General features: G+C 44.3%; 1 protein-coding gene across 1 annotated transcript in view; it reads left to right on the top strand.

The window, feature by feature from the left end:
* PLCXD3 (phosphatidylinositol specific phospholipase C X domain containing 3) overlaps positions 1–13,282 on the top strand; it is a 78,726-nt gene that overhangs the window by 45,336 nt on the left and 20,108 nt on the right. Inside the window, exon 2 of the mRNA XM_080973072.1 lies at positions 8,514–9,222. Within this exon, the coding sequence (XP_080829198.1) occupies positions 8,514–9,222 (709 nt within the window). The remainder of the gene's footprint in view (positions 1–8,513; positions 9,223–13,282) is intronic.

Below are 13,282 nucleotides of genomic sequence, written 5' to 3'. Positions count from 1 at the left end.
GGCTCGCTTCCTGTTTGTTTCATTAAGCGAAGTTAGTTGGAAGGTCCCACATGAAGGGAATAGCCATAGCTTTCGTACTAATGGCAGTTTGTAAAGGTAGTTATGAAGGTGCAGGAGAAGCCATATAGCACGGACAGCTCTGTCCTCCAACAGAAGGGTATGCCCCTCCCCCCCAGTAGAAGCACCACTGCCCCTCACTGGAATCTGCAGCCTGAGGCAGTGGCAGCAAACTGCCTAATGCTAGGGCTGGTAGGTTTCTGGTGGTTGTTTTTTTAAAGGGCAGAATATGAAACTCCAGCATAGATTCGGGATTTATTTATTTTTTTACAGTCTTAATAAAACCTATTACACAAGCAGCGGGTGAAAGTAACATTGAAAAAGTCTGCAGGGAGTCTAAAAATATACATCCAAGTCCGCCTTGCACTGAGGAAGGACTGTACGGATTGTACTGGGGGAAAATTATAGTGGAAAAATAAGCCAGCGATCCAGAAGGTTTCTTTCGCTGATGAGCTCCGGTAATTGGCATGAAGACTGCTTTTTCTTTTCTTTTTTCGTCCAGCAATCGTGTTAGTACTGTGAAGCACTGTACTTCAAAGAAAGGTTTCTCCCCATTATAAAAATCTATTAAGTATTGTTGTTGTTACAGATAACATCAATCAAGAGACTGCTCAGGGCTGAGAGGGAACACTTTGATTTCAACTTCCTTTTACTAGAAAGTGTTGCCCTCACTCACTTAATGCTGTGTGCTACAAAGACCTTTAACAGGGACCGTCTGGAAATTTCATCATCTTCTTTTCTAATACAAGTGATTCTTTTTCTTAAATTGCTTTTATCAGTAGACGTGCCAGGATTATTCCGAACGCAAATGATGATGGGGACGTTGTTGCATAGCAAAGATGCTGTCTCTCATGCTCAGTCGTGTGAAAGTGCTCAGGGAATTCTGCTTTATGGAGGAAATTGCAGGTGGGGGCGGAAATCAAGCCCCCAGGTTTTGCCCAGCGATGTAGGCTACTTTAGACATGTTTCACCTGAGCATGCTGGTCACTAATTAAATTGTATGTTGATCTCCTTCTTTGCATGGAATCCTATTCACTTTTCTCACAAGAGCTGCTAGACCATTTAGTTGGCAGGTTAATCTACTGAAGGTTAGGTTGATTAATAATTTGTGCTGTAAGTTAAGGGCTTGCTTGCTTATTTTTGTGGCTGTTTTGGCTCTGGGGTGTTGCGTGCTTGATGGGAGGATCTGCTGGCAGTCACATTTTTGGGGATCTGACTTAGTTTCACAGGGCTAGAAGCATGAAGAATGATCAATGAAAGCAACCCCAAGAGTGAAGGCCCAATGGATTTGGGTAATGTAGTCCAAACAAGGCAGAAGGTCATGAAGGATGAAGGTCAAGTTGCAGAATCATCAGCTGAAAAAAACCCCACACAGTTTAGATGCAAGTAAACTCATCCAAGGCAGGAAGCAATATGGCGGAAGGGAACAGGAACAAATCTAGATAGGGGTACCAGGTTGAGTCAAGTGGTGAAAATGGAAGATAAAACTCAGAGAGTGATGTGTGTTTCAGCCAGACTGGTCCATTGAGCCACATGAAGATGGGTGACGGGGATTGCATTGCAGTCCAAATGATACCTTTGAGCAGGAATAGCCAACATAGGATAGCCAGATGTTGCTGGACCACAACTCCCATCATCCCTGACAATGAGCCATGCTGACTGGGGCTGCTGGGATTTGGAGTCCAGCAACATTTGGAGGGGAACACGCTGGGTACTCACCCTTTGAGGAGCACAGTTCAGTATACGAGGCAAGTGCCGGTGGACTCCATAAATTGTGTGTTGTGCAAATAAGTTATTTTGCCTGTCCCAAACCTTCTGCCACTTGGTTTCATTCCCCCCCTCTGTATTCAAGTATTAGATTATGAAAGACAGAGAGAAAATTAGCTCCATCCATTAGCATCCAACTCCAGCTTTGTTCATGATCATAGCACAACACACCCAATATTTTAACATCTGCCTTTGTGCTGAATATTGGTTTCCAAATATCTTTATCTTTGCATAGCCATTGCAGACCAATTCATCCTGGAAAGAGTTCTTTTTTAAAAAGAAAAAAAGCTGGTTTCCTGTACTTGAAGAACGAGTTTTTAAAAGCTGTGCAGTCAATATGGGCAACCCTGAGCAGATTAACTGCCTGGCAATGGATCTCTCTGCCTATATATATGTGACTTGGGAGAAAGAATTAGCTATTAACCACTGATTTATTTTTGTTTTGATGATACGACGCAAACATTTTACGCTGGGTAAATAGATTTATTTAAACCAGGGCTTGCATTTGACTGATGGCTTCTTTAATAGAAATACCATTTGCATCACAAAAAGGTCTCCGATGCAATATATCCTTCCTAAGTGCTCACAAGAGGTGGGAAGGGGGAAATTGAAGCATGTGCAAATGGTATCTCCCCCTGCCCGGCCCCACCAAAAACAATGCCATTGTGTATTTTCATATTGCAATAAAACAACTTTAGCTGTACCTCCTCAAGCTTGAACAAGAAAATCCTGTGGCCCAGGTACTGGTTCCTTACACCCCGACGGTGCCAGTTGTGGAAGGGAATTTCAACCCAGTTCGTGGCAAGATGAGAACAGCTTGTTCTGCAGGGAGCAGAGAGCTCAGCCTGACTACAGTGGTACCTCAGGTTACATATGCTTCAGGTTACATATGCTTCAGGTTACACACTCCGCTAACCCAGAAATAGTGCTTCAGGTTAAGAACTTTGCTTCAGGATGAGAACAGAAATCGTGCCCGGCAGCAGCGGGAGGCCCCATTAGCTAAAGTGGTGCTTCAGGTTAAGCACAGTTTCAGGTTAAGAACGAACCTCTGGAACGAATTAAGTACTTAACCCGAGGTACCACTGTACTAGCAAAGAACAGCAGGTGGATGTTGCTTCAGCAACAGCCAAGCTTAGACCGAGCCCTTTATAGGAGCAGCGATTGTCCTGTGTTCACCTACACTGAAAGATTCCTCCTCAGTAAAAGGAGACCAGGTCCTTCCAGGCGTCTTTTACTCAGATGGAGCAGGGCAGACCCGGGGAGAAATTCAGTAGCATGCACAGTGCAAGTGTTTGAGCTTGCCAGACAGATTGTTCCCCCCACTCCTCCCTTCATTTGGGGGGGGGGTAGCATGGGGGGGTCAAACAGAAGGGAAAAGGCTGTTGCACAAATGGAAGTCATTGCACATGGCTTCCACTGACAGGACTCATTATCCTGATCTCACCGGAGCACCTGAAATTTAGTCCTCTGAGCCAGAGGATGACATTAGGACAACCTCTAGGCCAGAGCATGGGCACAGCCAGGATTTTTGCTGGGGGGAGGACTTGGTTGTGGGGAGGGGAGGACTTTGGTGTGTGGAGGGGGAAGAATCGATGTGATTGGTCAGTTAGTTAAGTATTTCTATTGTTTTACTTGATCTAGAGGGGGCCACTGCCCCCCACCCATCCCCCATTGGCTATGCCCATGGGCCAGAGTGGCATTGCTGCCCCATCTTGTGGAAGTCCAGCTGGGATTGGGGCTGAACTTATAAAGTAGTGGGGGAGAGTGGTCTCTGCCTAACTCTTGCCCCTTAACTTGGTTTTTTTTTGGGGGGGGGAGGTGGTAGGTTTTTGTAGGCTCTAACTCTGTACCCATTAAATGCAGCAGGATTTCACATTTGAGTGGAAATGCAGACAATCGGGTTGCAAACCTTTTCAAGGCGACGGTGGAAACGGTTCATTAATTAATTTTGCAGAGAAGCAGGGATTGCTTTAAACTTCAAAGGGGAAGTCTTTGCAGACCGAAGACTGCCATTTCAAACAGGACCTGCAAAACAGAAAGGGGCTTACTTTAGAGTAAGTGAGCTCTCCCATTGCAGTTCAGAAATGCATGTCCATCCTTGCATTGCCGTGAGGACACAACATCATGAGATTGCAGTGAAGAAAGCACGTTTTACTAGGTGTGGGCACAGAACTCCACAATCAGCTCATGATGAAAAGCAACATCTCATATGATGTAGTAATTGGGTTAGATCAGGGTTGGGGAGCTGTCATCATTGCTGGTCATTGCCCGTTCTGTCCAGGACAGATGGAAATTCAAATCCAGGAACATTTGCAGAGCAACAGCTTCCAGATCCCTGGTTTCAACATAGAAACTAGTTATTTACTTTTTATCAACACAGACATTTCTCCTAACAGGGGACCTCTTTTCAGTGACTAAGGCAAGAATAGATTGACAGAAGACAGTATTTGCACATGAATGAACAGACCTGGGTTTGCAAAACATAATGATTGTGGGTGTAAGAAAATCTCAGATCATCAGATAATTAACTGAGAGAATAGTGAAGTCTGCCAGATTATTTTCCACCCAGGCACAAATATATTTAACTTTATGTGCTTACATGGTTGCCTTTGTAGTAAGATCTGAGTGAGAACGCTTGCAGGAAACATCGAAGATTGGTATTTTTTTATTTTTTTTTTAAAAAGAGAACTTTTTAGCAGGAACTATTTCAACGGCGGCTTAAACACTGGTGGAATTTGTTGTCACAAAGAGCGAGTGCCGGTTCATACATGCACGCTCTTAGCTAGCCAGCATTTGATGATTCACCATAATATGTCTAATCCAACTCCAATAAAAGACCCTCTATTTGAGGTGATGTGAAATGATATCTGTGGCATTTTGATTTATGATGGCAAATCCACCGCTCAGTGCTTCAGTCATTATATGACAAACATTCGTGAGTGAATCAGCCCTCAAAAACATTCTGAGGTCTGGATAAAATAGAGTTCTTCTGCAAGTGGAATTAGGAACATAGGAATCTGCTTCATTCCTATGTCAAGCCATTGCTCAGTATCTCCCCATCTATCTGTAGTCCTCAAAGGACATACAGATGTTCTAAAGGTAGGGGACTTGGGTGGGGTGGAGTGGTCAGCTGGTTTAACCCTTTCTTTGCTATTTTTCTGCACGGAATCTTATCTTCCTCGTCCCCTTTACTGGTTTTCTTCCAAAGAGTTCCAAGTTACAGGTCCTCCCCTTCCCCACCCCCCACCGTGAGAAAACCAGATAGTTCTGGGATTGCCACAAGCATAATTTTTATTTTATTTACCATTTACTATTAGGTTTATATACCTCCCTTCATCAGAAGATCTCAGGGCGGTTCACGAGATAAAAACACAAGATAAAAACACAAATAAGTAATTAAAACAAAAGCAGCAAAACAATGAGACTTCCCTCCCTTCCTCCCCCTGCATGCCCCCCCCCAGGCCATCTGTAGATCTGCCTTGGAGGATTGGGAGAACACCCAGAATAGATTTCAGGGTGGGGAGAACATTCTGTTGTGCAAGGATAGCCTTAGGCTTAGCACTGCATTGAATGCAACCCTTTCTCTTGAAAAGCACTCTAGCCACTCAGATTCCTTTTAAGGATTGGACTGGAAGCATCACTGCAAAGAGCTGAGAACATAAAAAGAGCTGTGCTGGATCAGGCCAAAGGCCTATTTAGTCCATCATCCTGTTCTCACCGTGGTCAGCCAGGGTGCCTATAGGAGGCCCCCATACAGGATGCCCATCTGCATTTCCCAGCAACTGAAAATTCAGATGAATAATGCCTCTGATCCCAGAGGTCATATATAGCCATTATTACCCATAGTAAGGTAAAGGTAAAGGGACCCCTGACCATTAGGTCCAGTCGTGACCAACTCTGGGGTTGCGGTGCTCATCTCACTCTATAGGCTGAGGGAGCTGGCGTACAGCTTCCGGGTCATGTGGCCAGCATGACTAAGCCACTTCTGGCGAACCAGAGCAGCACACGGAAACGCCGTTTACCTATTTATCTACTTGCACTTTAATGTGCTTTTGAACTGCTAGGTTGGCAGGATCAGGGACCGAGCAACGGGAGCTCACCCCGTCACGGGGATTCAAACTGCCGACCTTCTGATTGGCAAGTCCTAGGCTCTGTGGTTTAACCCACAGCGCCACCCGCGTCCCACAATAAGTAGTAGACAATGATAATGTTGTCCTCCATGAATTTGTCTAATCCCCTTTCAATAAATGACCTGCAGGGTAGTGTGAGTGCAGAGAACAGAAGACGCTACAAATAGAGTGTGGCACGATGAGAGTCTTTCTAGGGCTCTTTGCCATGCAGATAACATGCAGATGTTTCCTATTTGTTGCTGGCGCTTTCACATGCCTGCTCCTTAAGAGAGCCTCAGCCTTTGTTGCTCTGCTTTTGGTTAGGGCTGGATCCTAGGATAGGTCGCAGGAGATCAGGACCATGGCCAGCACATTTGGGGGGCAAGGTTCCAACTCCAGGGGAAACATGGCTCTCAGGCGTCACAAACTTGGAATTCCGCTTCAGCAATTATCTGGAGCAAACCAGAGAGGGCTGCTGTTTGCAACTCCACTCCCAAGGAGAATCCTATCAGGGCTGAAAGGGGCCGTGCCTTATTGCTTAGGCTTGGACAGTGATGGGACTAGGGAGCCTTCTGCTGCCTCTGGGATTTCCTGCTTCACTGGCAGGTTTTCTGAGGGGTTGCTCAGAGTTCTAGAAGAGGGAAGTGCTACATCCTCAGGCTGTGAAAGAAAGAAAATGCACTACTGTTTCCTGGGGGGTGCCTTCCCATGGGTATCTTGTGAGACAGGTAGATTTGAAGCTATCCATCTCCTGTAACAAACCTCCCTATCCTCTGTCAGATTCATCCTCTATGGCACTGGGGTATAATGTTTTTCATCCTTTAAACAGCAATATTTTGTACCTGAAACAAAAAAGATCCCTATGTATATGCATGCTTGTGTATTGGGTGGTGCCGCCGTCCTTGAATTTTGGGGGGAGCTGTAGGGAATCTGGTGGCAGAAGTGTCCCAAGACTCTTTTGGATAAAACCCGTGATGTCCTTTATGATGAGCTGAACTTGTTGCCTCCATGCTCACACTGTTCTGTAGTCTTTTGAAGTTTCATTTTATATAATGTTACTGGTCTTCTTGTATTATCACTCAAAGCCTTCTTAGAATCACCTTCATTTACAGCTATTGGTTTTTGAATGTTATGCACTCTTCTCTTGCCCTGGAAACTGACATATCCTTTGCTCCTCCGAGGATGTGTGGAATAGAAATGTGATAGACCTGCCAATAAGTCAGTTGATTCATCCATCCAAATCCAAAGGAATAGTGCAGTTTCATCGTCATCTGGGAGGGTCCAGTTGCATCATAGTGGTGCTCTTATAATTCTAGGGTTCTCATCCTATGAATCCATAATGACAACCATTCCCATGCCATCCTTCTGTCTATCTGGCACGTTGCCCCATCATTTGAACAGTGTCTGCACAATGTTACAGTTTGTGCTGCTGCAAGGACACAGTGATGGTGATGATCCAAATTGAGTGAACATTTGGGTCAGGGTTGGGGAAGCTTATACCCAGGGACTGAATATGGCCTCACCATCCAGCCCTCATAACTCTCCTCAGGCTACACATCTCAGTGGCTTGTCTTCATGGAGAATAGAGAAGGGTGCATGAGTGTGTGTCAAAACTAGCCTGCTGCAAATTTACAGTGGTACCTTGGGTTACATACGCTTCAGGTTACATATGCTTCAGGTTACACACTCCGCTAACCCAGAAATAGTGCTTCAGGTTAAGAACTTTGCTTCAGGATGAGAACAGAAATCTTGCTCCAGCAGCACGGCAGCAGCAGGAGGCCCCATTAGCTAAAGTGGTGCTTTAGGTTAAGAACAGTTTCAGGTTAAGTACGGACCTCCAGAACGAATTAAGTACTTAACCCGAGGTACCACTGTACATTTGTGGCTTTGCCTGTTTTTACCTATGGCCCCGCCACAGATGTCAGGATTAGGCGTTAGGACTAAGCCCTCTCTCATATAATTTAAACAGGTGTTGGAGTCATATATTTTGGCCTGATATCAGCTGGAGTTATTCCTCATTGTCAGCCTTCAAGACTAACGGTGTGTTTCCTTCAAGACTAACAATTGCTACTCAGACACATCGAGGACTTGCAGAATGAAAACCAAACAATTCCCAGTGCCGAGTCATATTCTGTGCCAGAAACACAACTCGGCAGGGACTCAGCACACCACTGACTGAGCCTGAAAAGTTAAGTCATTTCCCCCTCCCAGGTAACAATATGCTTTGACCTCCAAACACTCAACATAGTACAAACACAGCTATCCCTTTCATTGACTCTGCAAGGTGCAAACTAATGCTATCAGAACACCAGCGCAAGTGTGAAGCAATCAGGTGCCTTCTGAAAAGAACATATTTTGTGATTCTCTTGCTACACAGGTAGCCCATTTGGATACTACTAGCGACATCTTTCCAATGCTAAAATAACTGATATTAAAACAGTTAGAGAGGAAATAAGTGATTTGTGTTGTAATTTGAGCTCTGGAATATTTTCATGCAACCCTGAGTATCAGTCTTCAAATCTTGCTTTTTTTTTTTTTTTTAAAAAAAATTGCAAACGTGTTGTTTTGTGTTATTTTTAGGCTCTCATGACTCATTTAGCTTCTACATTGATGAAGCCTCACCCGTCGGACCTGAACAACCTGACACCGTCCAGAATTTTGTCTCTGTGTTTGGAACTGTGGCTAAGAAGCTGATGAGGAAATGGTTGGCGACGCAGACGATGAACTTCACAAGCCAACTTGGAGCAGGCATACGGTATTTTGATCTTAGAATCTCCACCAAGCCCAGAGACCCCGACAATGAACTCTACTTTGCTCACGGTTTGTTCAGTGCCAAAGTCAATGAGGGCCTCGAGGAGATCAGTGCCTTTCTTGCTGACCACCACAAGGAAGTGGTCTTTTTGGACTTCAACCATTTCTACGGGATGCAAATGTGCCACCATGAAAAACTGGTCCAAATGCTCAAAGACACTTTTGGGAATAAAATGTGCCCGGCTATATTTGCTCACGAAGTCTGTCTCCAGTATCTGTGGGAGAAGGATTATCAAGTGCTGGTGTTTTATCACAGTCCAGTGGCTTTGGAGGTTTCCTTCTTGTGGCCAGGGCAGATGATGCCAGCTCCGTGGGCCAACACAACAGATCCTGAAAAACTGATCCAGTTTCTCCAGGCATCCATCATTGAGAAGAGGAAGAAGGGCTCCTTTTTTATATCTCAGGTGGTGCTGACCCCAAAGGCTAGCACTGTGGTCAAAGGCGTCACTAGTGGTCTCAGAGAAACCATCACAGAAAGGTGAGTGCCTTACAAATCCAGGTGTGCTAGGATATATGGCCTAGGATATACGTACCTACGGGCCGCCTCTCCTGGTACGCCCCACGGAGGACCTTACAGTCTGCAGATAATAACACCTTGGAGATCCGGTCCTCAGAGAGATTAGGCTGGCCTCGACCAGGGCCAGGGCCTTTTCGGCCTTGACCCCAGCCTGGTGGAACGCTCTGCCACAAGAGATTTGACATCTTTCCACAGGGCCTGCAAGACGGAATTGTTCCGCCAGGCCTTTCGTCAGGGCTCAGCCTGACTCCCCTTTTCTTTTTGTATAAGAACTAATATGAAAGAGGTCTCCCAGCATTCTCACAGGCCCATATAAGATCAGTGTAAACAGTTGGGCCGATGAGCCATCTAATTAGACTTTAATTTGATTTTAACCTGTTTTTAGGAGATAATTTAATTATTGTTTGATTTTATACCAATGTTATATATCTGATGTTAGCCTCCCTGAGCCCAACTTCGGCCGGGGAGGGTGGGATATAAATAAAAGATTCTTATTCTTATTCTTATTCTTATTATTCTTATTACATGGAAGTAAGAGCCTATTAGAGTTGTCTTCTCATATTCATTTATGATGGTCAACAAATGTTGAAATATTACAAAGGAAGCAGAAACAACAATTATTACTGTTACTTGTGGACGGGAGCAATTGGCCAGAAATCAGATAATGACTGTTTCCCTCTTTTTTGGTCCGTATTTGTAAACATGCATGCTTATTATCTACAGGTGATGGGTTTAAGTATTGATTAATGTCCTTTATGCAGCTTGGGTCTGGGTCTGAAGATTAGGTGTGACCACCATGCAGAGAGGAAGGAATGGGTGAGCCAGATGTAAATATGTAGGGATAGATTTGCATTACACCCAACTTTGTGATCCTTTCTGAAATGAGAAAGGGAAGTGGGGACTGAGCATAAAAAACAAAACAAAACCAAACCAAACCAAACCAAACCAAACCAAACCAAACCAAACCAAACCAAACCAAACCAAACCAAACCCAGTGTTCTCTTGCACCAAGGCAGAGCTAATCCATGACATTTTCTTGCCTGAAGTTGAGATGGGGAAGAATACCAATTTATTTCCAAAAACAATTCTTCCCAATAGTTTTTATTCCTGTATTAAGTTGCAAGTCACAATAAAATGATGTGAGCTAAAGGGCGTCCTACTCCAGAAATTTATATTGTTTATATTATATATCACGTCAGTAGCTTTCACCCAAAGAATCCTGGGAAATGTAGTTTGGTGAGGATGTTGAAATTTCTCTGTTAGAGCTCCCTAGCCCTTGACACAGAACTACAATTCCCAGAGTTCCCCACAGAGAAGGAATCATTATTAAACTGATTTATTTTCTAAGTGTAGATGCATCTCAAGGGATGCTTCTTACCACATGCTTCACTTCTGTCAAAGGGGATTTATTTTCAAAACACTTTTCTTGTTTTCTTTTTCTTTGTTTTAGGAGTGATTAATTTTTCCCTTGAAACAATTCACTTCAAGGACTACTTTGAACCTGATTATTCAAGTAGTGCAAAACCCATCTCTGCATCTTCTGTTGGGAAAATACCTTGAAATATATTTCCATTCATACAAAGGTTGTCAGAGGGATTAGTTTTTTCTTACCATGGGGGATTAGTTTTCTTCTTTGCTCTTTCCCTCTTGAAATATTATTCAAAGAAAATAGGGCAATGATCAAAGTTCAGCTGCCTAGCTTGGGTTGGAAAACATCTAAGCCTTAGAGGGTTTCATTGTATCACTTAATTGTATGTTTTCAGTCTGAAATTTGATCTTACTGCTAATGCGTGCATTACAAATCCTAATGAATATTTGTGTAATGGTTATCTGAAGACCTGGACTTGCTTTGGAGTAACTGATACTTCAGGTTTTAACTCTCTCCACCCCCACTACCCCTTTCTCCCCCTCCCCCCCCCATTCCCCAAAAGCTGTAAATTTGAGTCCAGTTAAATACATTTAAACATAAAAACATTGGGACGCGGGTGGCGCTGTGGGTTAAACCACAGAGCCTAGGGCTTGCCGATCAGAAGGTCGGCGGTTCGAATCCCCGCGACTGGGTGAGCTCCCATTGTCCAGTCCCTGCTGCTGCCAACCTAGCAGTTCGAAAGCACATCAAAGTGCAAGTAGATAAATAGGTACCACTCTGGTGGGAAGGTAAATGGCATTTCCGTGCGCTGCTCTGGTTCGCCAGAAGCGGCTTAGTCATGCTGGCCACATGACCCGGAAGCTGTACACCGGCTCCCTCGGCCAATAAAGCGAGATGAGCGCCGCAACCCCAGAGTCAGCCATGACTGGACCTAATGGTCAGGGGTCCCTTTACCTTTAAAAACATATCTCAACCCTTTCTGTTCACCTATGGTTATTTTATTTTTTTTACATTTAAAGAAAAAGTGAAAGCTGGCGTGTCCCCTTCTCCCCTGTTCGGTAGAATGAATATATTCATGGGTTTATTGCTTTATGTGTTTATAATGAGCACCTTTATAAAAAAAATATATCTTTTAAACTAATATTGTGTTGCAGATGGAAATGACTCTTCTAAGATGTTGTCTGCTATGAAACACAGCATGCACTATCTAACAAAGGAACGATGATAATAATAATAATAATAATAATAATAATAATAATAATAATAATTATTATTTATTTATACAATGCTTCCCCCCGCCCCCACCTTTTAAAATAGGGGTGGGGAATCAGTGGATTTCAACTCTCATCGGCCTCAAATAATGGAAGTTGTCTTCCAGTCATATCTGGAAGCTCCAGGTTCCATAACCCATTCTAAATTACTGTTAAAAGCATGCATAAATTTGTGCAGATACAATTAAACAATGGATGCATTGATTAAAATGCATACAATTAATCACTTCCAATTTCCTTAATTGGGTGATCTGTCTAATATATGTTTATATGTACCATATTTTTTGCTCTATAAGACTCACTTTTTCCCTCCTAAAAAGTAAGGGGAAATGTGTGTGCGTCTTATGGAGTGAATGCAGGCTGCACAGCTATCACAGAAGCCAGAATAGCAAGAGAGATTGCTGCTTTCACTGTGCAGCGATCCCTCTTGCTGTTCTGGCTCCTGAGATTCAGAATATTTTTTTTCTTGTTTTCCTCCTCCAAAAACTAGGTGCGTCTTGTGGTCTGGTGCGTCTTACAGAGCGAAAAATACGGTATATGTGTGTGTGTGTGTGTGTGTGTGTGTGTATGTATATGTGTATTTGTGTATATATATATACGTATATGTATATGTGTATATGTGTATATGTAGAGATGCGGGTGCCGCTGTGGGTTAAACCACAAAGCCTAGGGCTTGCTGATCAGAAGGTCAGCGGTTTGAATCCCCGTGACGGGGTGAGCTGCCATTGCTTGGTCCCTGCTCCTGCCAACCTAGCTGTTCAAAAGCACATTAAAGTGCAAGTAGATAAATAGGTATTGCTCCGGCGGGAAGGTAAATGGCATTTCCGTGCGCTGCTCTAGTTCGCCAGAAGCGGCTTAGTCAGGCTGGCCACATGACACGGAAGCTGTACGCCGGCTCCCTCAGCCAATAAAGCAAATGAGCGCCGCAACCCCAGAGTCGGCCACAACTGGACCTAATGGTCAGGGGTCCCTTTACCTTTTTTATGTGTATATGTATATGTAGGGACGCGGGTGTCGGTGTGGGTTAAACCACAGAGCCTAGGGCTTGCTGATCAGAAGGTCGGCAGTTCAAATCCCCATGACGGGGTGAGCTCCCGTTGCTCAGTCCCAGCTCCTGCCAACCTAGCAGTTCGAAAGCACGTCAAAGTGCAAGTAGATAAATAGGTACTGCTCCGGCGGGAAGGTAAACGGCGTTTCCGTGCGCTGCTCTGGTTCGCCAGAAGCGGCTTAGTCATGCTGGCCACATGACCCGGAAGCTGTATGCCAGCTCCCTCAGCCAATAAAGTGAGATGAGCGCCGCAACCCCAGAGTCAGCCACGACTGGATCTAATGGTCAGGGGTCCCTTTACCTTTATATGTATATGTGTGTGTGTATATATAT

This window comes from Podarcis pityusensis, assembly GCF_964106645.2.
Source record: "Podarcis pityusensis genome assembly, chromosome: 11".
In the NCBI taxonomy this organism is placed as follows: Eukaryota; Metazoa; Chordata; class Lepidosauria; order Squamata; family Lacertidae; genus Podarcis; species Podarcis pityusensis.
This window is presented reverse-complemented; position numbering and strand designations above follow the sequence as displayed.